The following is a 26730-nucleotide window of genomic DNA, read 5'->3' as shown; positions in this document are numbered from 1 at the left end:
TTCTGAATGAAAATCAGATGCTTTGCAGTTTTGCTAGTGAGTGGTTTTTCTCAGTTGTGATTTGCTCCTTGGCTAAATAGAACTCTTTCCAGCATATTGCTGTAAAACACTTGACTGAGGAAGGAAAGTTCCCATAGAAGACATGACCGTGAGGTGATGATGGCCAGGCTGCCCTGGAAAGCCAACCTGGCATCGTTCCGGCAGCATCTGTCACTCAGGCAGCCCTGTCTCACCGTAGTCCCCAAACTCTGCCTTTCTTTGTCATTGGCCGCATGGGGTCTCCGGCCCGCCCCGCCACATCAGATGGGGTTGTGAACGCGGGCGGGCATGGAGAGCACCCCGAGGACATACGGCCCCAGAGGGAAGGGCACGGAGAGTGGAAGATGCGCACCTGCTAGTGGGAACGCTAACGAGGAGGATGGGGAGCAGGGGGCCGCCAGTGGGGTGTACCAAGAAGGGGAGGGGCGTGGGGACAGGAGGGGGTTGGAGACACAGGCGGCTCCGGCAGGCAGGCAGGCAGCGGAGGATGAGGAGGAGGGCGATGTCAACTCAGGAAACAAGGTCTGATGCAAAAAACAAAGGGAAAATTAAACTTAAAAAAAAAAAAAAGACCACTGTGACCCATTCATCCCCCACCTGCTGTCCCACAATCTAAACGTGGTCACGTGTGAGTAGAGAGCCTGCCGTGGACAGTGCCTCCCACCCCGCCAGGTGTGCTGTGCGGCCCTGCCGCAGGGGAGGGAAGAAGACGTGCTCCCACACGGCCCTGCTCGTCTTCTTACAAGTGCTTTAGAAGGGAAATTCGGGTTTTTAATTTACAGTTTATATTTTTGTTCCTCTTCTGAGGGGCCAACCATTTTTAATGACCTCAGATGATCAGACCAGCCTCGGAGCCTTCTCTGGCCCACTTCTGACTTGTGCAGTGACCATGTTCATTACACTGTCCCAGGAGAGAAAAACCCTGGTAAAAACCAACAGGTCTTACCCCCAGCATTCCAGGAGCTTTTTGTGTGCGTTCTTAGTTATAAGGAAGTAGTTGGTTTTATGAGGTAGTTAAAAAGGCCAAAGGTAAAAAGTTCCTTCCTTCCTTCCCCTTCCTGCCTCCCTCCCTCCCAGCTGCTGTTTATTTTTTTGGTCTGTTTAAGTGTGAAACATTGTTCAACAGTAAACTGGAATTTTGCTGAGTTCTTAAAAAAAAGATACGATTGCATTTTTTTTAATAACTCTGGTTTTTTGTGTATAGTAAATGATCAATAGTGACTTATTTTCTCCCTTACCAAAATACGGTTTCAACTAGCTTCCAGTAGTATGTATCTAATTAGCCCAGTTTTCAGTGATCCAGATGTATAGATTACCCGTGGCTGTTCAAGCAAAAAGCTCTTGGTTTCCCTTGGTTCCTTGAGAGTTTTCTGAGGTGCCTTATTGCAGCCACAGGAGGCAGGAGACTATTGCGGGATGTCGGGAGACATGATGGCTCATCTCATACAGGGGTGATGGCAATGGATGGAAATAGATGAACTCATATTAGTTTGGAGGTGAAATCCTCTGGGAGGGGTTGGATGTGCTGCAGGGGATGGTGATGGGAACGGAATGGTTCAAGGTGACTCTCAACTTCCTCCTTTTAGCACTTGTGTAGATGTGCCCTTTATAGAGACGGGAAGGACAGGAAGAGGAAACGTTTAGTCCTTTGCCTGTTGGCTCTCAGCTGCGATCCGCTGCTCTCCTCTGTCCTGCTCTGTATTGCTTGGATCTGCATTTCACAGTCTTCTTTACCTTTTGGCTTTTGTGGGTAGGACTGGCCAGTGAGAGGCACTGATGGAGGACCGGAAGATCAGAATGGGGAGAAGCCAGGGTGTTTCCTCCCTCTTTAAGCTCCGGGTTGTGTCTCAGGACCATTATTCCTGTGGCTCAGCTCCTAGCAGACAGCTCTTCCCTCTGGTGGTCCCAACTCTCATTGGAGAGCTCCTGTGGTGTAGCCCCTGCTGAACGATGGCTCTTCTGGGCTCTCACAGCCACGCCCCTTCCGGTGGGTCCCTCCAGCCTTCAGGTTGCTGATGGGTTCTTGCTGTTACTCATGTCCTGGTTGCTCCTCCAGTCCCTATTTGGTGTCTTGGCTTTTCCATCCCCATGTAACCATAGTTCTATATTTTTCTAAAATGTCTAGAGTGGTTTTCTAACTAGAAAGAACCTGATGAATACAAGGATGAAAATTGGAGAGTCCCGTTTCAGAAACGGTTTTTGTCAAGTTTAATATTTCTTTGATGCATCCCACTGGAGATGTTATGGGGTGAGCTGTTTGGTGGGCTCAGATGGGTGTCTGATCTCAAAGTATAAATTTGGGTATTGTCTCTCCGCATAGCGGTAGTATTTTAGCCCTTGGGAAGAATGATTGGGGTCATGGAGTGAATAGTTGAGAAGAGAACCAAACTCCAGGACCTCAGGAGCTCTACTCATGGAGGACAGAGGGGGTTGGATAGAGAGGTCAGGGGGTAAGAGGAAACAGGAGCGTCGTGTTATTGACAGCGACAAGAAAGGGGTGTGGCACCGCATTGTGCTGCCTCGCGGTGTGTGGCATTTGGTTGGTGCAAAAAAAGTTCTTTTGAGATGTTTGACTCAAGAAATGGAAGATAGGAAGATTCGGACAAGCTACAGATTTTATAACTGCTTTTGTTTTTAAATTTTGAAAATGCTTATGTTTTGAATATACAAGGAAGGCTTCTTCTTACCTTGTCTCCTGTAGATCCCGTTTCTGCTCCCTCCACCCAGTTCCAGCCATGGCTGTTTATTCCTCACATATGTCCTGACACTTTGAATGCAGATGCTTGCACTCGTGATTATGGAGTCTGGGTTTTACCCCACGGCCCCAGTGGGAGCATACTGCATGCATGTTTTAGCGTCTTATTCTTTGGGCAACATGTCCTAGTGGTCTTTCTGTTCTAGGATTTAGAGGTGAGTCATTCTTTTTCTTTTGTGAGCCGCTTCATAGCAGTCTCCGTTCCGAATACACTTGGAATGTGTTTAACCAGTCACCTTGTACTGTTATAAATAATGCTGCTGTGAATGACCTTGCACATACGTAAGGATGCTTGTAAGTAGGCTGAATCCTTAGGCTTCTTGGTCAGAGGATACGCACTTGCCCCTTGAGAGGACGTTGCCCAAATTGTGTCCGTAGATGCTCTGATAGTTTACGTTCCCACTGGCACTGCCTGAGAGTGCGGCTTCTTCATAGTTACATCAGCACAGTGTGTCATCAGGCGTTTGGGTTTTTGATACTCTAGTAAGTGAAGCATGGTACACTTGTTTTTTCTTAGGGCAGTTTTAATTTTCATTTATTTTAAGAATGGGATTGAGCATCTTTTTGTATGTTCAAGAGCCATAAGTGTTTCTTTTTTGTGTGAACTCTTAAATTCATCTTCTTTGCCCATTTTTTTTTCTGTTAGTGTTTGTTCTTCTTACTTTTTGAATTTTACTCATGAGGCCTGTGAGCCTAAAAGCCCACAGTGGCAGGAAACAAGAGCATGCCGGATAAGCCAGTGGGCGGTGGTTTTGGATAGAGGGGCGGTGCCCCGATCGTGAGGTGCCCTGACAAGTCCATTTGGTTTGTCCGTGGGCCCTTACTTTATTAATGTGCTGAACGTATAGAAATAGATGCCCTGTTAGGGACCCCTTAGATGGAGATGGAGTGACTTCTGAGCTGATTATGTGTCAGGATCAGCAGAGCAACTTAAATTGGGAAGATGATGAGGAATAGTAGCAATGTTCTTTTCTACACAGTAAAGGAAAAAGGGTCTGTCTTGCACTCTGATTTTGATTATGACCAGCCCTACTTAGCTGTGTAATTAATTTTCAATAGTTACTGGTAGAATTTTGCCAGCTATTATTTCTCATTTCAAAAAAATGTTCTTTTCATACACTGAACAGAGTTCAAGCTGACCCTCGGCTTCATCTTATTTCTGTGAAGCACCCAGCAGGACTCATTTTAAAAGAACAGACTTATTACAAGAGCAATCTCTAAGAATAGGTGCCTCCCCGTAGGAGCTCCTGTGTTCTGCTTCGCCCAGAAACACACCGAGCAGTCCTCCATTGTCTGCGGGGGTGGGTCTGGAGACACTCTTTCTTTCATGTCTTCTCTCCCTCTCTCCCTTCTTCCCTTTCCACCCCCTGTTTATTCTTCCCATCCCCCCACTTCTTCAATCCTACCTGGCTAAAGGCAGAATACTTTCTAACAGATCATTTTCATTGCTTTTGTAAAACAGAGTTTGAAGTGGTTACTCCATTCTGTTTACCCAGTCCCTTTGGAGAACAGTGAATGGAACAGAGAAGAAAAAAAAGGAATCCGCTGACCAGAGCACTCATTTTGTCTTTTATTGGTTTTTAAGAAATTACTTTTTAAACGTGTACCTCAGTGGTGCTTGTAAATTCTCTTACTAAAGCATATTCTCCAACTGTGTGGTAGGCACCCAGTGATTCGTTTTGCATAAATAAACTCCCTGGGGATGATTAAGCATAATGGACACTTAAACTGTTGGGACTTGCCTTCCAGAGTTCCGTAGTAAAGAAACTCCCCCCAGATGCTTTGGGGTTGAAAGCAATGAACTTTTTCCCCCCCCTCTTCATCTTGTTCTTAGTGAATTTTTATTTGTATCAGTGTTCCTAACTGCCCTACTTAAAGCTACGAATGGGGCCCTCTCCCTGTTGTATGCGGCTGCTCTAGGAGACTTTCAGATGAAACAGTCGCGTGAGATCAGTGTTCTCTTCCAGTGGTGCTGATTTGACCCGCGCCTGCCTCTGCTGTGAGGCCACCATCACGCAGAAGCCTGCAGGGCAGGGGCAGCTGGTGACTGGGACAGTCGGCCTGTGCCTTGGACTCAGAATCCCACACTCATTATTAATTCTCTCTTTATTTGCATGTCTCCTACGGATTACAGAAGGCCAAGAGCTGACACGTTCAAGATCTTGGAAATTTTGGAAATAGCCAACGGTTCCTTTTGAAGCCTGATTATTAGTCTTCTTAGAAATACTGTGAGGCAGTCTCATGGCCACGCGATACTTTGTTTTGTTTTTAGATATTGTCTGTATTATTTTTGATCAAGAGGCAGAGAGCCACTAATGAGGCATTCTCATTTCCTTAAGTTTATAGTCTCTGGAGTCGGTTTGTCTGGATGTCTAATCCTGCTCCCCGCCCCCTTGCTGTGTGATTTTAGGCAAGTTACTTTTCCTTTCTAAGTCTTAGATTCTCTCTCTAAAATTAGAGTGAAAGTGAACCCACCTCAAATTGGGAGGGTTAAGTGGGAAAAAGAATGAGTACAATTGCTTGGCTCATACTATTGGATGCGTAATATATACTCGGTAATGCTAGTTATCGCCAGTACTGCTACTCAGATTTTTATTACTTTAGACTTAAAAGTAGTTTCTCTTGTGTGTATAAAGAAATAGTTTGGAGAGTAATGCTTTTTGATTAAAACAAATAGTAGTTTGTTTTTCTCTCCTCACCCTTGGAGTAGGTGGTGTGTCAATGACCATCATTTTCTTGGTTCAGTGAGTACAAAAGCTTTTAGCAGTGAGGAGAGAAGTCGCTCAGAAAATGTATATCAGGTCACTGTTTTCATGATGGGTCTCAGCAGGAAAATACTTTTTTATATTCTCACCTCCAAATGAAAGAACACTATTGATTCTAAGCTCTCTGCAAAAAGGAAACTTAAAAATAATAATTTAAAAAGGTTTGATTCATTTTCTTGAATGAAAAAAGCAATAGATACTTAAAAAAATTGAAGTAATACTGATGGATATAAATTAAATAATAACGTGTTCTGTCTCGGATTAAACTCTGTACATTTATATAGGTAAGGCCCGTAAAAACAGAACAAAGACTATAAAAGGAGCACACGAGCAGCTCTCCCTTCACCTCACACCCAAGGGTAAACACCTCAGTTTCATGTATAGGCTTCCAGAAATGCTCTTTACTTAGAGTGGAGTTTCTCTTAAAAAATTTTTTTTCACGTTCATTTTTGAGAGAGAGAGAGAGACACAGTGTGAATGGGGGAGGAGTGGGGGGAGAGAGAGGGAGACACATAATCCGAAGCAGGCTCCAGGCTCTGAGCTGTCAGCACAGAGCCCAACGCGGGATTTGAACCCACGAACCATGAGATCATGACCCGAGCTGAAGTCGGACGCTCAACCGACTGAGCCACCCAGGTGCCTCTGTAATTTCCCTTTTTAAAAAAGAACTACAAGACCTGCTCTCTGCACCTTGCTTTTTCTTTCACCTGATGATTTAACAAAGACTGTTATAAATTAGCATTTACAGCCTTATCTTGCTATTTAGACAGCTCAGTGGTATTTTAGCGGTAGTCTTTTAATTTATTTTAACAGCCTCTTCATAACAGATATGTAGGCTTTCTAGGCTCTTTGCTTTGTCAGTATGCTCACTGAGATTTGTAGAATTGGTTGTCTCTTTATAGGTATATATGTGTGTATAGATGTGTACATGTGCATATATGTGTGATAAATATGCACATGTGTGCTTGCTGCAAGTAGCCCAAAAGCACATTTCAGAGAAATTCTGATGCACATTTAAATTTTTGAGAGCAGTTCCAATATTGTATTCCAAAGAGTTTCATCCGTGTAGACTGCTGTCAGCAAAGTGAGGTGCCAAGTGTCCCTTTGCTTTTCTGGCACTAGATGGTGGCATACGTTTTAATAGTTTCCAATTTGAGGGGCGTCTGAGTGGCTCAGTAGGTTAAGCGTCCGACTTCAGCTCAGGTCATGATCTCACGGTTCGTGGGTTTGAGTCTCGTGTCGGGCTCTGTGCTGAACGTTGCTCAGAGCCTGGAGCCTGCTTCGGTTTCTGTGTCTCCTTCTCTCTCAGCCTCTCCTCCACTGGTACTCTGTCTCTCAAAAATAAATAAATGTGAAAAAAAAATTAAAAAAATAGTTGCCAATTTGAAATGAGAATATAAGGTCTTATTTAATTTTGCATTTAAAAAATTGAGTGAGATCAGTGTATATTAGGATAAATTCCTAACAGGTCAAAGATTTACATGTGAAACCATATGTATACTATATGTAAAAACATTGGTGAACTCCTTGGTAATCTAGGAATAGAGCAATCTTACTAATTTTGACTTAAAGTCTAGAAGCAACAAGAAGAGAGGTTGATGAGTTTGATATTCTAGAAGTAAAACTACATGAAGAAAGTCTGTAAGAAAGTAAAGTGACATACTGGGAAAAAATACTGTAATATATCATCGACAAAGAATTAATATTCCCCGTGTGTGTATTCGTGTATACTAGTAATTAAAGCAAGATAAAAATTACTGTTTAGCTGGGGGGGGATGGGCAAAAGACACGAACAAATGGAAAATATTAAAAGAAATTGCAAACAGTCCTTAAATATATGAAAAGATGTTGAGCTCATTTGTAATAAGAGAAATACATACTAAAACCTCACTGGGATCCAAACTTCTTACCAGATTGGAATAAGTACATAGGCTTGATAGCACACTGTGTGGGTGTTGATCTGGGTCAGCGGGCAGTCTTGTGCATTGCTCATGGAGTACAAGGCGGCACACCCTTTACGGATAGGAATTTCGAAGCATGTAATGGAATGACATAAGAATTTATCCCTTGACAACAGTCTCACTTTTTGGGGCTTGATTCCCAAGGTAATCGGGAAACATACAAAATGATATAAGCACAGTGCTTTCTTTCGTTGCAGCACTGTTTTTCAGAAGGAGAGACTGAAAATCATCAAATCTTGACAGCTAGAGTCCATGTGGCTAGTCTGAAGCTAGTTCCCTTCCAGACCAGCCCTCGTATCCCAGCTCGGGCATTGGCCGTATTTGGCTTCTGTGTAGATGGTTTTCAGGTGCCTATCAGGGGTTGACTGCACCGGATGCCACAGCTCAAGTAGAAATCTCTTTGGACTCCTCTCCAAACCTGTGCCTCCAGGCTGGCTGCCTTCTTACTGCCTTTCCTTTCCTTGGTTCCTTCTAGCCCATCTACCTAGTCCTTCTTTCCCTAAGTGCTTCTCTCTGTCTCCTGCTTCTCTGCACACTGGCGAGCCTGACCCAGATGCCTTGATGGAGGTAAGACCCTAAGGTGTTACCTTTCTCTTTGCAGATACTTAATCTGATAACCAAACATCCACATGGAGGTAAGACCCTAAGGTGTTACCTTTCTCTTTGCAGATACTTAATCTGATAACCAAACATCCACTAGTATGTTTGAACATTGACTTTATTTTGGGAGATGGGTTCCTGGAAAGGCAGTTCTTCCGGCATTTCTTGATTCTTCTGGAAGGTAGACAATGCTAAACTGGTTTATTTCTGTCTCAGATGCCATTCACTCCTACTCCGATAATGTTGATGTTTGAAGCTGGGACGTATCTTAAAATGGATAAGAACGTGAGTTCAGTTTTCTACCCCTCTGGAAGAGCTGTTGCAAAGTTGGTGGTGTTTCTGAGCGTTTGCTAGCATCTTAGAACCCAGAAAATGTGTTTGTAAGGGGCCACTGTGGAATCTGCATTCTTTGTGGGCAGATGATTGCCATAGTGTAGTGAGTTTATTTTCTGTGTCACTTAGTTAAAAAAAAAAAAAAAAAGTCTTTGAGTAATTGTGGGTTGGCACAGAGATACGGAGTTACAGATATCGTTCTTGAACTCTTACCATGTAGCATAATTGATTACCCCTTTTTCAAGTACTTTTTTTCTTTGGATTTCTGTCAAACCATGTTTTATCCTTTTATCTTGCACATTGTGCCTTTTCAATGTCTTTTTCCCATCTCAACTTCTTCTCCGGGCCTTTGAATGACCCAGTGTTCTGCCTTCTACTTCCTTCTCTCTCCTTTCGTTTTTTCTCCTGTGATCTTGTCCATTCCCATAAATTCTGATATCTTCTGTAAGGTTTTGATTCTGCTCTTTGCCCAGGCTGAAAGACTCCCATGAGTTTCGGTTTCTTTTATACCGATAGCTGCTCTCTATTTCTAGTTGGAGATTTAATAGGGATTTCAAAGAAAGCATGCCCTCCTCCCAGCCCCGCCAAACCCCTATTGATTCTTTTAGTCCCCAAATCTCTTTATTTCCAGACTTTCCTCAACTCAGTAAGTGGCACCACAAACAACGGATGATCAGGCCCAAGTTGCTTCCATGTGCTGAGGAATCCTACGTGATATTCCCATCTAGTCTACCCATGAATTCTCTTGACCTAAGAAATAGGCCTCCTCCATTTACTTGTTGATTTGCCGTCACTGCAGTCCCTGTCCAGGTCACCACGCCCTTTCACTTACTCTTTCCCCAGTGTAGCTGCTTCCAGCTGGGCTTCTGGACTTGACCTTTTCCCTGCCTGTAGTCTTCACAGCACTTGCGGAACAGACTTTCTGATGTAGAGGTGAGCTGTTTGAAATGTAGTGGTGACTTCCCATTATGTTTACAGTACTGTGTACAGTCCTTAACTTGCCCAATGACCTGGTTCGTGCCTGCCTCTGACCTTCCCATCCTGACACTCCCAGTGTCCAGCCACATTGTTCTCTCTGGTACTAGAATGTGAACAGGCCCAGTCTTGTTTCATGGCCTTTATTTTACACTTGTGGTGTTTTCTTCTTGAATGCTCTCTCTTCTGGTCTTTGCATGCTAGGTTTTTTTTGTTACTTAAGTCTCAGCTCAGATCTGAGTTGAGGTCTCTGAGACGATTTTTGACCAGCAGCCCCCCAATTATTCTTTGTCCATTACTCTTATTCTCTTAATCATTGACCAGTGCCTGAAATTACCTTGTTTTTATCAGACTTCCTTCTCAGTACTTAAATTCCTTGAGGGTAGAAACTCTTGTCACAGCCATATCCCCTGTACCTAGGGTGAATCCTTGTTGTGTTAAGGTTGTTTCCTGACTGATTTGTCCTTGTAAATAGTAAGTTCTGACAATATGAAGTAAGATGTACTAACACAAAAATGAGTTCAGAAATAATTGGATAAGAGACTCCTGTGTTCATTGGAGAAGAGACATTCTTTTTTGAGGGGTGGTTGGAAAGTTGTGTCATTTTGTGGGCATTTTGGTATATTCATTGGGCCTGGTCATCGCAATTAGATCACCAAGCATATTCACCTTATCCTGAAAGTCCATACATTCTGCCACATTTCAGACAGAGTAGAGTCATTTGCCGTATTTATTGCCAGAGTTCTTTCTGAGATGGCTTTTGTTGTGGTACGTGTGGTGAGATTTGTCTTTATGTGTGAGATGGCTTTGAGGTGACTGAGTAGAAGATTGTGCCTGGATACGGAAGCTGGCATCTGGCACAGATAGTTCTGTCTTTAGGTGTTTGTTTGTTTGTTTTAGATAAATGCCTAGCCTGTATTTGTTTTTTTTTCATTAACTAACAGACACCCATGCCTTTTGCTTATCTGTGTGATACATTGCTCATAGTTTAGGTTTGTCTTTAAAATTCAGCATTCACTCAATACCTACTTAATGGATATCTCCCATGGGCCAGGTGTTGTAATAATTATTGGGAATATAACTGTGAATAAGATCAAGTTTCAGCCCTATAAGTATTTGTTAAATAAAGTGGTGACTTTCTTGAAGCTTATTCATGAAGATGAGTATTGCCTTCAGAACTTCAGCAGAATGGTGGAAGTGCCGGATGCATGTGGCTTTGTGTAGGCTATTTTCCTTCTCTCTTCTTGAGCCTACTTGCACATTGCTCAGTGTTCATGGGTGTTTGAATGTTCATTCTGTGCCCATCACTGTGTTAGGCCCTGGACATTCAGAGGGCAGCAGATAAAAATGTTGTCTTCAGTATGTCTTACATATTAATAAAGACAGGCTGGGAAAAGAAAATGAAGTGCTGGAATTCTCTCGGCACAGTCTACTGTGGGGGTGCAGAGAAGAGGCATCTGTAGACCTTAGGCTGCATGAAAGATAAGTAGGAGGTAGGCAGGTAGATAGACGGGTGAAGGTCTATAGACCTTCTATAGAAGGTAAAGATACTCTAGCCAGATAGAGTAGTGCAGGCTTTAGGAATTGCATCTGGTTTGGTATGGCTGGAGGGACAGATGAATGTAGGGAGAAATTAATATTGAAGCTGTTCCATAGCTAGATCTGGAAAGGCCTTGATCACCATTGGAACTCATCAGAAGGTTGATCCCAGAGGGATGTCTTACAGGTGGCATTGTGGAGAATAACTGGGAGGGAATGAGGGCAGGTAGGTAAATACTCATCATTTCTGAGTTTCAGCAGGGAAGTGACATACCCAGGTTTGTAAAGTAGAAGGTCACTCTGGCCAATAGTGAGGTGTGGTAGGGGATACCGATGGAAGGAGTGAGGCAGATTGGGAGGGATCGTAGTTTTCACCTAATAAACAGTAATAAGTTCCTTGCCTTTCAGCGATTCAAGAATTTTTTGCTCTTGTCCCTATAAAAATATTTCATCATTTTTATAAAAAAAATGTTTGGGGGAAAATGTCTGCCATTTTGTCAGAAGCTTGGATGGGCTCACGGTCATTCTGACATAATGCTGTCACTCGAAGTTCTCTTTCCGGGTAGAGAACGTGCACACTCGCACTTGCTTCTTCTCGTAGTTCTTTGTGTCGTTACACCGTAGCTTCCGGTATTACTTTTGTATACACTGAAGGTGCCACAGTTTTCCATTTCTGTTTTCTTTTTCTTTTCATTGTGGGAGTCCTCTTTCAGTGTGTACGTCCTCTTAGACAAAGGAATAGCATCAAACACCATAGGCATTTACAAACTCGTTTCATAACTTGATGGGTTTGGGTTATTGGTTGCGTCGCCAGCGAGTTTATCATAGTACGGTAGCCCCCCTCCACTGCCCTAGCCCAGGGTTTCAGTGGCCCGGGGTCAGCCCAGTCCAGAAGCAGATGGTGCTCCTGGTGGTGTGTTAGAAGGGCAAGTAGTAGCCTAACGCTACGACACAGTGCCTGCGTGTTCACCTCCTCCATCTCCTCACCTGGGCATTTTATCATCTCACTTCATCACAAGGGGAAGGGTGTGCAATACAGTGAGATACTTTTACAGAGAGAGACCCATTCACCTAACGTTTATTACACTATGTAATTATTCATTTTTATTATTAGTTACTGTTACTCTCTTACTGTGCCTGATTTTTAACTGAAACCTTATCACAGATATGATGCATAGCAGAAACCACAGCATCTATAGGACTGAGTGCTGTCTTGCTTTCAGGCATCCACGGGGGATGTAGGGGCGTGTCCCTGACCACGATGGGGGGACCATGCACATAACACTAATGGATCAAACTGGTGAGAGGGATGAAAGGCTCACTTTAAATTATTAACTTTTTCACGGAAGACAAATTATATTTTTAATAGGTTCTCAAGCTGAAGAATATTCAGTATATGATAATGTCTCTGCCTGCAAAATATTGACACAGTCCAAAAAGGGGCAGTTCACTGCATCTTCAGAAGTAAGATTCAGCCAGTTCAACTCAAGTGTTCGGAAGCTTTTAAGAGAAGGAAACTCTTGTTTATGTTTTCAGTGAGAAGATAGAGCAGAGGTTCTAACTATCTGTATTTCTCATCGATATTCCTGTTTTCTATAGAGTAGCCATATGTTGTTGCCACCGTACCTGGCTGTCCGCTGCCTCTGTCACCGCGCTGTCGGAGTAAGCGCTTGGGTGGTTGTGAACGATTCGGTGTTAGGCTAAGGTCTCGATTTTATATTTGTTTTTCAATAGAGAATGCGTCAGACGCAGACCTGTGGCTCCTGAATAGTTGTACTGTGAAAAACCCCGCTGAAGACCACTTCAGACACTCCATAAAGTAAGTGCACGTTGGTTCCTTCCTGCTTTTTAATGAGTGAAGTAAGAAGTTCAGGAAATCAGCTTTAAAAAAAACCCCTAATAATAGGGGCACCTGAGTGCCTCTGTCAGTTAAGCATCCAGCTCTTGGTTTTGGCTCAAGTCATGATCTCATGATCAAATATTTGTCGGGGGCGCCTGGGTGGCTCAGTAGGTTAGGCATCCAACTCTTGGTTTTGGCTCAGGTCATGATCTCTCCAGGTTCGTGGGTTCGAACCCTGCATCAGGAAATGCACTGACAGTGTGGGACATGCTTGGGATTTTCTCTCTTCCCCTCTCTCTGCCTCTCCCCTGCTTGTGCATGCTCTCTCACTCCTTCAAAATAAATAAATAAACTTTAAAAAAATATAAAAAAGTATGTATCAAAAAGTATGAATTGGATTTTCAACATTATACTGCTTTGTCTTTATGTGGTAAAGAATGAAACTTTAATGGGGACTTTTCTAATAGGTGATTTAAAGATTTGTTAAGCATTAATGACGTCTTCTTCTCAGGGAGCCCAGTCTACACTTGTTGCGCCCACTGTAAAAGTCCTTCCTCTTTTCTCTTTCCCGCCCATTAGCGCTGTTCTTAGTGCTAAGTGATGCCTGGCCCTTAGGGGAGTGAAGTTCAGTGGAGGAGAAGGGCATCTAAGTCTTTGCTTCTTACTTTTGCCCCCAAGTGAAAGAAGTATTCTTTTCATTACGTGCTCTAAATCTCCTCCTGTTCACCTTCTTGCAAAACTTGGTTTATAAATTACGTCCTCGTTTTCCTATGTTGTCAACCTCTCTTCACCTCACTGATGCCTTTCCACGGGCACCGAAACCTGCTCAGGCCTCCTCAGCCCCGGGGTCCCTTGTCACTGAGCCGCTGTCTTCCTTCTGGTCTTCCCAGCCAGGCTTCTTAGACGCTCCGCCTCCTCACATCATTTCCTCCTCAGCCCCCATGGGTTTTACTGTCAAATACATCAAACGTATGAAACATGTACAAGTTACATCATCATCATCATCATCAACATAACACGTATATAGCAACCACTCAGCATAAGAATGATAACATTGCCAAGACTTTAGAAACTACCACGTGTCCCTTTTTTGTATCCTGTCCCCAAGATGTAATCTTTACCTTGACTTTTTGTGAGTTGTTCCCTCACTTTTATATGTAAATCTGTCACTTAGGAAGAGTATCGCCCCAAACAGTGTGTGGTTTAATTTAGTCCTGTTTTGAACTTCATTTATTGGACTTACTGATGTTAGAGATTTGCTTCTTTTCCTCAGCAATAGGATTTTAGACTTAAACATTTGATGGATATAACATAACTGGCTGTTCTTACATTTCACTGGATGAATTTGTCTCCATGTATTTGTTTTATTGTTGATAGAGTACTTAGTTTTCCCAGCGGTTTGCTTTTGTAAACACTGCTGCTCTGCACGTTGTGAACCTGTATTCTGGGCACACGTGCGACATTTATTTTAGGATATGTACTTAAGAGTTGAATTACTGGATCACAGGTGTGTGTGTATTCAGATGTTAGTGATGTCACACTCTTCCTCCTGAATGGACGTACCAGTGTTCACTCCCTGCAGTAACGGATGTATGCTAGTTGCTCTACATTCTTGCCAGTTCTCCATATAGTCAGACTTCCAGATTTTGGCCAGTCTCGTGGTAAAGGTGATTAGCTCACTGTGATTTGAACTTGCATTTTCATGATTACTAATGAGCATCTTTTTATGTGTTTATTGGCCCTTTGGATTTATCTTTTTTATGAAATGGCATTTAAAATATTTTTTCCTATTATCTCTTTATTTGTGGGAATATAGTATATGTATTCTATATACTAATTTTTACATGTTGTATAGGCAGCAAACATCAGTTGTGGCTTATCTTGTTGCTTCCTTTAATGGTATCTTATGATGAAGAGAATTCTGGGTTAAAAGATCTTTTTTTTCTTTGGGTCTGTGCTCTTATTATTTAAGAAGCTTTTCTTTCTTTACCTCAGAGTTAAGGTATTCTTTAATATTGTCTAAGTGTCTTCTAAGTTTATAATCCACCTGGAGTTAATTTCAGCTGTAGGGTAACAGGGAGGGGCTCCAGTGTCCCTTTTCTCCCCATGCAGACAGTTTTTTTCAGTATATTTACTGTTTTTTGTACAATCCATTCTTTTTCCTTTTGTGTGTGTATTACCCACCTGGTCGTATGCCGAGTGTCCATAGATGTTTGGGTCTGTCCCTGGTGTATCTCTGTGTGGTTCCATTGATCTTTCTTCTGGTGCTCTTCCACACAGTCAGGGATGGATATAGCCTTGTATTAAGTCTAGATGTTTGATACCTATCAAGAATATCTTGGCTTTTCTTTGCCCTTTATCCTTCCACATAAATTTAATACCAGATTCTAGGTTCAACGGGTAATAAATAGTGTTGAGGTTCTGACTGTGATAAGATTGAATCTCTTGGTGGCTTTGAGAGGAGAATTGGCGTCTCTACGTTTTAAGTTTTCCAGTCCACGAATAAGGTATTTAGGTCTTCTCTGATTCTCCAGGAATGAAAATGTCTTCATATAGTACCTGCATATGTTTTAGGTCTTTCCGCCTAACAACGTAGGGACAACTGCATTGTTCCAGTATCATTTATTATTATTTAAAAAAAAATCTGTTCTTTCTCCTTTTACCTGTATGGTATTTATTTTTATACTACTGTACAAGGTAGTTTGAAAGAAATATTTTTCTAGCCATGTTTGCTCGTTCAGTCTCTTAGGATTAATTCTTGCAGCAGTGGGAAGGATGACTGTGAACGAAGACGAGTATAGCTCAGGAGTCCACATAGAGCAAGAGCTGAAGTAGTTTGGGAACTGATGACATCTCTCACGTGGCTATGGAAGGAAGGAGTGGGCTTAAGAAGGAAGAATTCTTTATACTTGCAGCACTGTTGAGTGTGACCTCCGGCCGGAGTACAGTGGGGAATGCCAGACGGGCAGGTCAATTGGAAGGAAGACATGTTTTGGTTCGGAACAGGCTGTAGTTGAAGTCACAGCTATAAATACTCTAATAAAGTGATGATCCTATCTGATCTTTATTGAGTGCCTTCTGTGTGCTGGGCACGGTTGGACATGCTGTACCTCAGAGGGATCTCACCTCGCTTGGTTCCTGCAGTCTGTCACTAAGTCGTAGGGTACAGCTTTATTCCGCTTTTACAGACGAGGCAGCATCTGTTTTCCAGAGGAAGTTCTCTAAGGCTGTTCAGTTCACACATGGTGGAGTTGGGATTGTAACCTAGGCAGTCTGCCTGGAGTCGCTGTGTGGAGTCGGCATCTTCCTGTGTGTGCGCCCCAGACAGAGCTGTCAGGAAGCGTTTGGAGGACGCAGGCAGTCGGGGGCGGGACCAGCACCAGGAGGGAGAGGTGTTATACGTTTTGCACGGGGGTGATAGCTGAATGTGATGGCATACCCACTTCAGAAACTATAGGAGCAGAGCAGACTGCCTGCCTGCGCTGGGCGGGGAGCAGAGGAGGGTGGTGGTGATGCGGGTGGCGCAGGGGCGCCGGGTCGCAGTGGGGAGGAGGTACGACAGCAAGCCGAAAATGATGATTGCCAGATGCCGCTCGTTTTCAGAGAAGGCTTTCCAGTTTCTGAGCAGTCTGTCGTGTCCCCAGGTTATCTACTTTTTCCCTCTGCGAAAGGTAAATAAGACCTAAGGGTGTTTTTGTGCTGCAGGGACCCCCTCAGGACGGAGCTGAGTATCTGCTTCCTGGGATGCTCAGCTTTGTAATGTAACTAATGGCTGTGTTTGTAGACGCAAACACAACTGTGTCAGTGGGTTTTGTTATATACACTACCGTGTTGTGAATGTGGTTCCCGGGAACGGTGTGGTGTCGGCATGACTACCTGAAGTAATCACACGAGAAAACTGTCCTTAAACACTGGTGGCAGCAAGCGTGTTCCTTTAGTGCGCCCTTCTGCCCACCTGAAAGAAAACGTAAAAACAGCAGTATAGGTGATTAAGTATTTTTTTTTTAATGGCTTTAAAGGCTTTCGGTAATCACCCCTGGTTCTTGTTAACATAAAGCCTATGCTGGCATTTGATTTGTTTCCAGAATAAATATAATCCGGTAAAAGACACAGGAACAAGGCTGAGGAAACGTCAAATTCAAGTGACAGTTTTATACACGGAGAGACTCTCAGTGATAGATGACCTGCTCGTGTGGAGCATTTTGCTTTACTTTGATGCTTTCTCCCTTGTCATCAGCATCTCTTAACAAAGAAAGATGATGAATACTTTATAAACTCTGTTCTACCGTGACTCATCTACACTTTCCTCCAGTCTCCTGGAGTCGTCCTTTCCCTTCAGTCTCCTCTCTTGAATTCCTTTTCCTTTTTTCTTTTTTTAATGATATCGAGGCAACATTTAATTTCAGGAGAGTCCGGTAGGGTGTTTCCCTTCTTGTTCTGCTTCCCTTAATCCCTTCTGCTCAAATTCAGAGATGTCCAACGATGAGCTAAGGCCTATTTTTTTTTGTTGTTGTTGTTGTTGTAAATCTAGATCTCTTATGAATAGCAATTGCCTCACTTTGCCACTCATTCCTGAGTGTCATCATTTCTGATCTCCCACCTTTGTTTCTCTTCCATTGTGTTTCTGGTACTTAATAATTGTTTGTCTTTAATTACTCATCATCTCATATTTATGACTCTTGAGCCACCGAGTAGTAAACCCATCTCATTTTAACAGGAGTCAAGAAAGAGAACTCTAAGGGATTTATCTATCGTCTTTTATGTCATTAATACCATTGATATTACGATTCATGAATCATTGATCTCATTGATTAAGATCCATGAATTGTGAAATCCTAACAAGACAATGGTAGACTGATTTCCCCCTGCCCCCGGTGGTGGTGGTGGTCAAACTCCACAGTCTACACAGTATTGTGGGGAGTGTTATTTAATGTCGGTCAGAGAGATTGTGGCTCAGAATTATTTGGAAGTCTTCATTTTATAAATCAGTGTTGATAATAAAACATGTGATCTTTAAATAATTTGTTAATCTAGTTAATGTACCCAGTACGAAAATGCATGTCTATATTAATCTGTAGGCTCAGCACTTTATACTGCCTCTCTTCTAGTGGATCTCATTATTAAGGTTTTACAGTGTTTGTGTTACTGGTACTCAGATTGTTAAAAGAGTGGGAGTTTTAAGTAGCAAAAGTGGAGTTGAGTGATTTTGGTGGGGGGGGGGCTGCCTTTTGAACTTTGAAATCTGAAATGCTTTTGCCTTTGCCAATTTCGAAAAAAAATCACTAATGAGCCCCATGTTTTGTGATAGCGGCGTATTGGGTGTGTACGCTTTCCTCTCCAGCATTTGCTAGTCGCCCTGTCCTTGTTTCATTCATTACCCCAATTTGATTTAGACAGTATGGCCTTTAACTTGAGGGGCTCTTGAAAAAGATCAAAAGTTTCAAAAAAGTAAAATTTGCTCTTAATGAGAGTATCGCAAAAGAAAACTCCTTTGGTTAATGCTTTATAGAAATGTGGGATCTTTTCTATGCCACCTAAAGGAGGTCATTCAGAGAGGCTGGTGAAAATAAACACATCTTGTGTGTTCTGTATAAATGACAGAAAGAATAGCCAGCTTGCTTTGATCATATGTGCTGTCAACCTCTTTTTGACCTGGTGCATGATTAACCCAAACGGGCAATGTGGTTTTAGCCATACTGATAGTGGATAGACCAGAGTCACTGGATCTTTGAAGCACCTTTGCTGTAGAAATTAGTGGTCCTGTTGAAGGGAAGGTTTAGATATCTGAGTGAAGTTACTTGAAAAAACAATTGGAAATAGAAAGAGGAACGAACACGGAAGAAAACGGTTGAGACAGAGGCTACTTTGTATAACACCTTTCTGTCTACAGGGGAGCTCTTTACATAGCATTCTGTTGATTGAACACAGAAGTTATTGGGCGGTCATTCCTATTATGAAATCATTGTTTTGCTTTATGTAGATTTAACTTGGAGTTCTTCTTTATAAAGGTGGGGAGGCAGCATAGTATTGCTTCAACGTGAATTTGTAAAATTTTTTTTAAAACAGTTAACCTATTAAGAACAGAGAAGTCCTTGGTTAGTAATTATCCAGTTCATAAGAGGTTAAAAAGCTAGACTGATTCTGTTGTTAACCTAGCTTCACTAGTAATCAGGTTATCTTTTGGGAGAGAAAAATAATAGTAGGCTTTAGTTTGGCCTTTTGTAGAACACCGGTCAGATCACATGTTCTGTTAAACATAATTTTTGGGGTGCCTGGATGGCTCTGTCATTAAGTGTCTAACTCTTGGTTTCAGCTTAGGTCAAGATCTCACAGTTTGTGGGTTCGAGCCCCACATCGGGCTCTGTGCTGGCAGTATGCAGTCTGCTTGGGATTTCTCTCTCTCCCTCTCTCTGCCCCTTACCGGCTGGCATGCTCTCTCTCTCTCTCTCTCAAAAAATAAAAATAAATAAACAAAAACTTAATTTTTAATACTGTACATTGTCATTTTTTTTAATTTAGGTGTTTTAATTTTGGCTTTTCTAGTTGAATGAGATGGCTTCAGTTCATTGTCAGTTTTATGTCCTTGCTTAACTGTGAGTGGCAGCCACCTGAGTATGATTTTACCAGGCACAGTCTCTTTGCTTCAGTTTTCCTTGCTCACCAGCATGTTTCCCTCCATATGGAACATTGCTTCCAAAATAGATCATACCTGTCCTAGATCAGGTATGGCCTCGCGAGGTTTCTGTCCCTGCGTAGTGCCGTGCTTGGTGTGAGCTGACCCCTTGTCTTCCCTCCTTTCCTTCGCTTGTCTGGTACCGTCCATGTGCCGATGACTCGCATGTTTCAGTGTCTGACTCTTGTCTCCCCTTCCAGGATCCAGACGTGTATCTGACTGCTTCCTGGACGTCTCTGTTGACATGACTCACTGACCCCTCCGGTCATCGTGTGGAAACCCATATGATGCACCTCGCCTTTTCTCCCGCTGCCGTTTCCACTCATGCTGTCTGTCTCGTTTGCTTGCACAGTCATCTTCTGTATAGTCTGTGAGCTTTCTTTGATTCCTTTCCTTCTAGAATATCTTTCCCTTCCTCCTTTTAACCTCTCTTCTTCCTCTTTTCTTTTTTAAAAATTTTTAACGTATATTTATTTTTGAGACAGAGTATGAGCAGGGGAGGAGCAGAGAGAGAGAGGGAGACACAGAACCTGACGCCGACTTCAGGCTCTGAGCTGTCAGCACAGAGCCTGACGTGGGGCTCAAACCTGTGAACCTGAGCCGAAGTCAGACACTTAACCACCTGAGTCACCCCGGCACCCCATCTTTCTTCTCTTTTTGCTCGATATTATTAGTGTTTTTATTCCATTTGTGGAATAAGTGTTTTATTCCATAAGTGTTCCTCTCGGACCTGGCAGTGAACCACTGTGTTCTCCTCGGGATTCGTCAGATTGCCACAACTAGACACACAACTAACCTTCTCCCTCCATTCCGGTTGTTACTGCTGTAGCTCTGGGCCTCATGATCTCTTGCTCATAATTTCACAGGAGAATTTTAACTCGTTTTCAGCTGCATTTCTGGGCCAGTCCAAGCTCTTCCTTCCTTCACACCCTGTAGTTCTTCCGTCCCAGCTACAGGAGGAAGATAAAAGTTCTTAGTGTAACAAGGTTTTTAGCAAAATCTCTTTCTTGCCTCCCTCTTTTGCTTGTTTTCTTTTGACTCCTTCATAGAATTCTGCTTCTGCATACATTACATGATTTTTTAAATACATAATGTGTTTGTGTGTATTCTTCCTTTTCCCTGGGAAATGCTCCCCTTTTCTCCCAGATGCATGCATGTGTGCATGTGCGTGCACTTGCGGACACACACACTCATGTAATCCTGCCTGGCAACCTGTTCATCTTTTGGAACTCCTCTCAAAGGTAATATCGTCTTCATCTCCCTTCTCACTGTCCCCCTTCGCTCCAAGGTCCACGGAGTTAATCACCCTCTATTCTCTGCTACTTCTTTAACCCAAACATCTATTGTTGAGTATTACATTTTATTATTTGTTTACATATTTGACATTCTACCAGAATGTGAGTCTTGAGGTCAGGTTATTGACCTCAGGAAAATTCTTTTCTTTTATGGAGTTTTTGACCCATTGGCTCTAGTGTGTAATGATATTCCTTTTCTTGGGAAACAGAAACCATTGATAAACTGCTTGTCAACTCTTCTAAAAATGGTCCCCCAAGTCCCTTGTGAATTGCTTGTTGGAGACAAGTATGTATATTTGTAAAAAGGGGAGAGAAAAATCTAATTTTCAAATATCATGTTAATGGACCTTCTTTTTAAGAAATCATGCTGTTTTCTTTTTATGTTTTACCTGTAAACTAGGAAGCCCCTTGTCATAAGTGAGGCAAGAAACTTGGGTTCGTCTCTGTTGCTGCACAGTGTCTGTCCAGAGGGAAGGAAAGGGGGCAAGAATTTTTTTTCAATTTCAAGTTTTTATTTAAATTACAGTTAGTTAACACACAGTGTAGTATTAGCTTCAGGAGTAGAATTTAGTGATTCCTCACTTCCATAGACACACACTGCTCATCACAAGTGTCCTTCTTCCTGCCCATCCCCCGTTGAAGGCATCCTCCCACGCAGCACCCCTCCAGCAACCATCAGTTTGTTCTCTATAGTTAAGAGTCTGTTTTATGGTTTGCCTTTCTCCCTCTCTCTCTTTTTTCCACCCCTCTTTTCACTTATTTGGTTTCTTGAATTCCAAATATCAGTGAAGTCATGATATTTTTCTTTCTCTGACTTCTTTCTCTTAGCATAATGCACTCTAGCTCTATCCATTCATTGCAGATGGCCAGATTCATTCTTTGACTCAACTGTGGTTGAGTAGTGTTCCCTTGTTATATATATACCACTTCTTTATCCATTCATCAGTCAGAGGACATTTGGGCTCTTTCCATAATTTGGCTACTGCTGATAATATAGCTATAAACATCAGAGTTCATTTGTCCCTTCAGATCACTATTTTTGTAGCCTTTGAGTAAATCTATGTAGAGCAATTGCTGGTTTGTGGGGTAGGGATTCTTGGAGTAGTCACTTGGTCAAGCTGGTGGAAGCCCACCTGTGAATGACAGGACTTTGTTCTTCCTGCCAAACTAAGCTGGACCAGCTTCAGGACCTTGACTATTGGCTCAATTGAAGCATCTCATCCTGAGTCAGAGAGTAGGAAAGAAAGATGTAGATGAAAACCTGGTCATGTTTGGTCTAGAGTTTGACACACAATTGTAATTACTCAATACATATTTGTCCAGTTAGGTCAAACTGGGGAAGAGACATTAGTGTCATTCTCTCTGTGCATTGGCAAGTCATTGCTAATGTATTTGCTCTGTGTTAAATATATAAAGTATATCATATAGCTATATTAATACCATAGCATATATTTTGCTTTTGAGTATCAAATTGTTCAGTTTCACCAAATGAGCAGGAAACATCAGATATACCACGGAATTAAAAAAAAAAAAATAAGCATGGCTGTTGCAGGGGAGGAAGCAGAAGCGTTGGTAAGGTTGGCTTGAGAAAGGGTGTTAGGAGAGGGCTCATGTAGTAAGATCTGTGTGCACAGTGATCCTGGGAAAGACCGCGTTTTTCTGGATAAGTTGTTGTTTAGGGGGCTGGTCTTACCATCATACCACATGTGGATTTGTGTTATTCAAGTCCTAAGTCATGGTTCTGTTTAGTCTATTTTTTGTTGTTGCAAGGACTTTGTATTTGGCTTTTCCCTGTCAGCAAATCTGGGGTTAATCATGGTGTTAGAGGAGCATGCTCTCTGGAAACATAAATGGAGTGCCGTCTGTTGATTCCTAAAGATTTTGACCAATTCCTTGTCACAGGGTTTATACTGCTTGTACCCTAACCAAGGAAGAACGTGCAGATGAGTGAGAGTTCAGAGATACTATTATGTGGCATATCCCAGTGAGACACTTGATTGGAAATAAAAGAGAAAGTGTATTTTAGTGTTGAACTTCTGGTAGACGTGAATAAAACAAAATGAGGGAATAGTTAAATTCACAGTTGAAAGATTAGTAACTTATTTTACAAATCAGGAACAGAAAAAGCAGTTCAAGATGTAGTAAGTCATTTTAAAATGCAAAACCGAGTTTTTGTAGTTATCTACAATCTTTTTAGAGAACAGTATTTTGCATATTTCATGATTACTGTTACATCAACAGTTGCTTTGTTTTTGCTGTTTTGAGCAAGAGAGTAAGTGAAAGAGGTCAGTGTATTATGTACTGGCAACAGCTGGCTGATAGCGTTGAATACTTACGTAATTAAATATATGTGTTGGCTGTTGTCCTAACAGCTCTGTAGGTGGAGGCTCCGGAAAGCATGCAGAAACTTGCTCTAGCAGGATTAAAGAAGAAATCACCATGATCTGAGCCCCTGCTTTCAGCCAAGAGTGATTTCCTATTGTTTTGGTTTCAAAGACATTCTACTTATTCTTGGTGTGTGTGTTTATACAACAGAGAAAAAGACTTGTGTTTTTTCCCCCCTCTCTTTATTGTATGCTTTAAATGTAAGAAACATAATCTTTTTTAAATTTGAGGCATTCAGAGGTATTGTTTAATAACTGAGAATAAATGAAATAAAAAAAAATACGACCTTTAAAACTATAAGACAGGATATTAAAACATCGCCTGTTAACTGTTGCTGTCCCTTGCTTACGGTTGCACTTAGTTTAGGTGTCCTCCGGGCCACTTTGAAGGGTTACTTCGATTTTAGACTACATTAAGGCATGGGGGTCTATGATCATGGAAAATTGGAGAGGGTGGCTGTGAAGGGTAAACAGCATCCCGAGGTAAAATGAAACTGTGCTTTTAGCTACTAGCCTTATCTGTGGAGGCAAATCCTATTCAAAGTTCCCTATGTTTATTTCTATTACTGTTTTTATAGCTCAAGGGCTGAGGCCAGTCCTTAAGGCACCTTTGAATATAGGCTTTGATGACTGGAGAGCAGCTTTGTGGCTATGAGGCAAGGTCCTTGTAGACACAGGCTGGCATGGCTGTGTGTGGCTGTCCCAAATGAATAACCTGTATTTAACCTTCTCTTTATGCGTCTCTACCCCATTTCGAGGTTCCTGAGGGGTAGCCACTTTGTGATTTATCTACCTCCTGACACCTAGTAACAGTGGCTGACCATGATGGTTGGACAAATGAATGAACCAAATCATACATTTGGCTTTCTTTCTAGATTTATCCTCCTCCCCCCCCGCCCCGCCTCTGTCAGAACGAGTGTTTTCCTCTGTAGCTTTTCATAGAACTTTTTCTCCATCCCTGTTTTCTATTAAATTGCATTATTTAGAAATTAAGTTTGGCTGCGTGTCCTAGAAAACTAAAATAACTAGAGGCTTAAATAAGATGGAGGATTTATTTCTCGTTATAATGCAGAGTCCATAGTTAGGAAGTTGCTGGCTTTGGTTTGCCAGTTCCAGGATGGGTGTGCCATGTCTCTGCAGTTTAATTCATCTTTTCCTTCTGGTGGAAAGTGAATGCTCCTCTCCAGCCATCATATGTGTTTTCTACAAAGCAGGAAGTACCAAATGGGGGGACAGTGCTACTTGATTTTGTCCCTCCTTTAAAGGGGCTTTATAGGAAGTCCCACTCAAAACTGTGTGCTTACAACCCAGGGGCTGGAGCCATATCAGATGACTGCTCTATTTATAAGGGAAGCTAGGAAATATGTTTTTATTTGTTTCAGACTGGTCGTTGTTGTTCCCAGCAGAATTGAGGTTCTGTTGGTAAGGGAGAAAGGAAGTACTTTATCTGGGGGCTAACTTGATGTTACTGCTATAAGATTGTAATCTTTGGGGCAAAATATGTATTTTGTTTCTTATTTGTCAGGATCAGTGTATGGATTAGGTTCTCAATATTACTTTTGGACAAATGACCCTTCCTTCTCCTGTTGTCTTTATTAAGAACACTTAAGAAACAACACAGCTACCATTTGAGAACTTTGTCTCTTTTTGTTTACCCTGACCTCTTACTGATGAAGTAACAACAGCAAACATACAGGAAGGAGCTCATGGCTTAGATGTTGCACACACCAAGAATAATGATGATGATGATAATCATAATGAATAATTGGGATTTTCAAATGCCTTCTGCTCCTAAGATGTACAGTTAGCGTATTCGAAATGGAATCTATGAGGAAAGTATCTCCTTTCTGAGATTCAGTTTTAAGATATAATAATTCTAAATCTGTTTTAGAAACTAGAAATTTTGAAAGATTTTAGATAGAAAACAAAAGTAAAGTTGAAAATAGGATATCATGGAAGGTTTTAACCAGTTGGAAGCCAGGTTGAGACTGAACTTCATTCTGTAATTAAAGGTTAGGAAACATTATTTTGTATAATTCTAAAAAGTTTGTTTCAGCCGAGAACAATGCTGCTTTTCAGTAAAATGGAAATTCAGAGTTTTACACCTACCGCGAAAGAGATGGAGAAGTAGAAGTAACCACTGAACATCTAACCAAGTGGGAAGAGTCCTATAAAACTTGCTGTAGATTTTTCGTAAGTTGGTGTCACTGGATATCAGAGGAAAGTTAAGGGTATCAAAGTCTCCTCATAGAATGCACCCGAACATTCTACAACAGCGCCTTTGTGTGTCTGTGCACAGACACACTGCTGAACCATTGTTATGAACTGCCCCAGACACAGCTATGTTCTAATGACCCTATTCTTTAGTGTTTTTCTTCTTTTGCTGAATATGTGTGTGTGTGTGTGTGTGTGTGTGCGCGCGCGCGTGTGCACATCTCCTTTTCTCAGCAGATACATCAAGAAAGAAACTGGCAGAATCACATGATAGAAACTGTTCTGGGAAAAGTACAAACTAATGTGTATGTCAAAGATCTCTTTTACAGAATATTTTAGAATCAACAGCTCATCCTTTGTGCGAGCCCGTGATGTGCTTTCTAGCTCATAAATCTCTTTTATATGAGAGGTCAGATAAGAAAGTTTATGGCAAAACTACAGAGTTTAATTTGATGCTTTCCTTAAACACATGTCAATATTGTATGATAGTTACCAAAGAGAAAGACTTGTTTTTTCTTTGAATGAGAAAATGTTTTGAGTCAACATATTTCACACTTTTTTTTTTTGTCCTCCATGATTGAAGCAGAGATTACTTTACTGTTGATGTTTTTACCACTTTAGTAAATAACAAAAGTTTTGGTATACTTGATTAAGTTAATTTTAAAATGGTAACTAAAACAGTATGAAAATAGAACTGATGAGTATTCCATTGAGCAAATCCTGGGCACATGGCACTCTGAGTATATATTTCTGTTCCCTTCATTGTCCTGTTGCCTAAGTAGCTTCAGGTAAACGTTTGAGCCTGAGAACTGGATGTCTGAGGGGAGTACTGATGTGTTTAGGAACAAGGTTCACGGTGTAACTGGCATTAGAGAAGACTTATCTGTATTTACAGGGCCGAAGGAGAGGAGGGTCAGAGGCCTGGAATTAGGGGAATCTTTCATCTCCTGCAACCCTAGGGCAGTATTTCTGAACCTTTTCAGGCTCTGTGATCCTTCCGTATAACAAGTATGTTGCAGTGTACCCTTTGTTATTCTGAAGTGAAATTCATAAATAATATAATCTACGTATACACACAATAGCAAATAACAGTGCTCTGAATATAGCGTAAAGGGAAAAGCCAAAAACTGGTAAGGAAATACATTTATTTCAAAATGTAAGTGTTGAGGCATAGATGCACCAGGAAATGTAAGAAATGAGCCTACATAGAATTACACTGAACCTGAGAGTAGTGAATGCTTTGTGAAGTCAGTGTGGCCTTAATGGCTTAAATGCCAAGAATGGCCTTGCCCTCCTGATGGGCCTTTCTTGAATAGATAACAACTCCTGGTGAAGTTCTCAGTGCAGCAAAGTGTGA

At 41.8% G+C, this 26730-nt stretch overlaps 1 protein-coding gene across 7 annotated transcripts in view; it reads left to right on the top strand.

The window, feature by feature from the left end:
- CDKAL1 (CDKAL1 threonylcarbamoyladenosine tRNA methylthiotransferase) overlaps nt 1-26730 on the top strand; it is a 700075-nt gene that overhangs the window by 92461 nt on the left and 580884 nt on the right. For all 7 annotated transcript variants that reach the window (XM_077769569.1, XM_077769571.1, XM_077769566.1 and 4 more), the window contains one exon: nt 12702-12786. In XM_077769569.1, coding sequence (XP_077625695.1) covers nt 12702-12786 — 85 coding nt within the window. The remainder of the gene's footprint in view (nt 1-12701; nt 12787-26730) is intronic.

Source organism: Crocuta crocuta, unplaced genomic scaffold, assembly GCF_008692635.1.
Source record: "Crocuta crocuta isolate KB4526 unplaced genomic scaffold, BGI_CrCroc_1.0 scaffold145, whole genome shotgun sequence".
NCBI lineage: Eukaryota > Metazoa > Chordata > Mammalia > Carnivora > Hyaenidae > Crocuta > Crocuta crocuta.
This window is presented reverse-complemented; position numbering and strand designations above follow the sequence as displayed.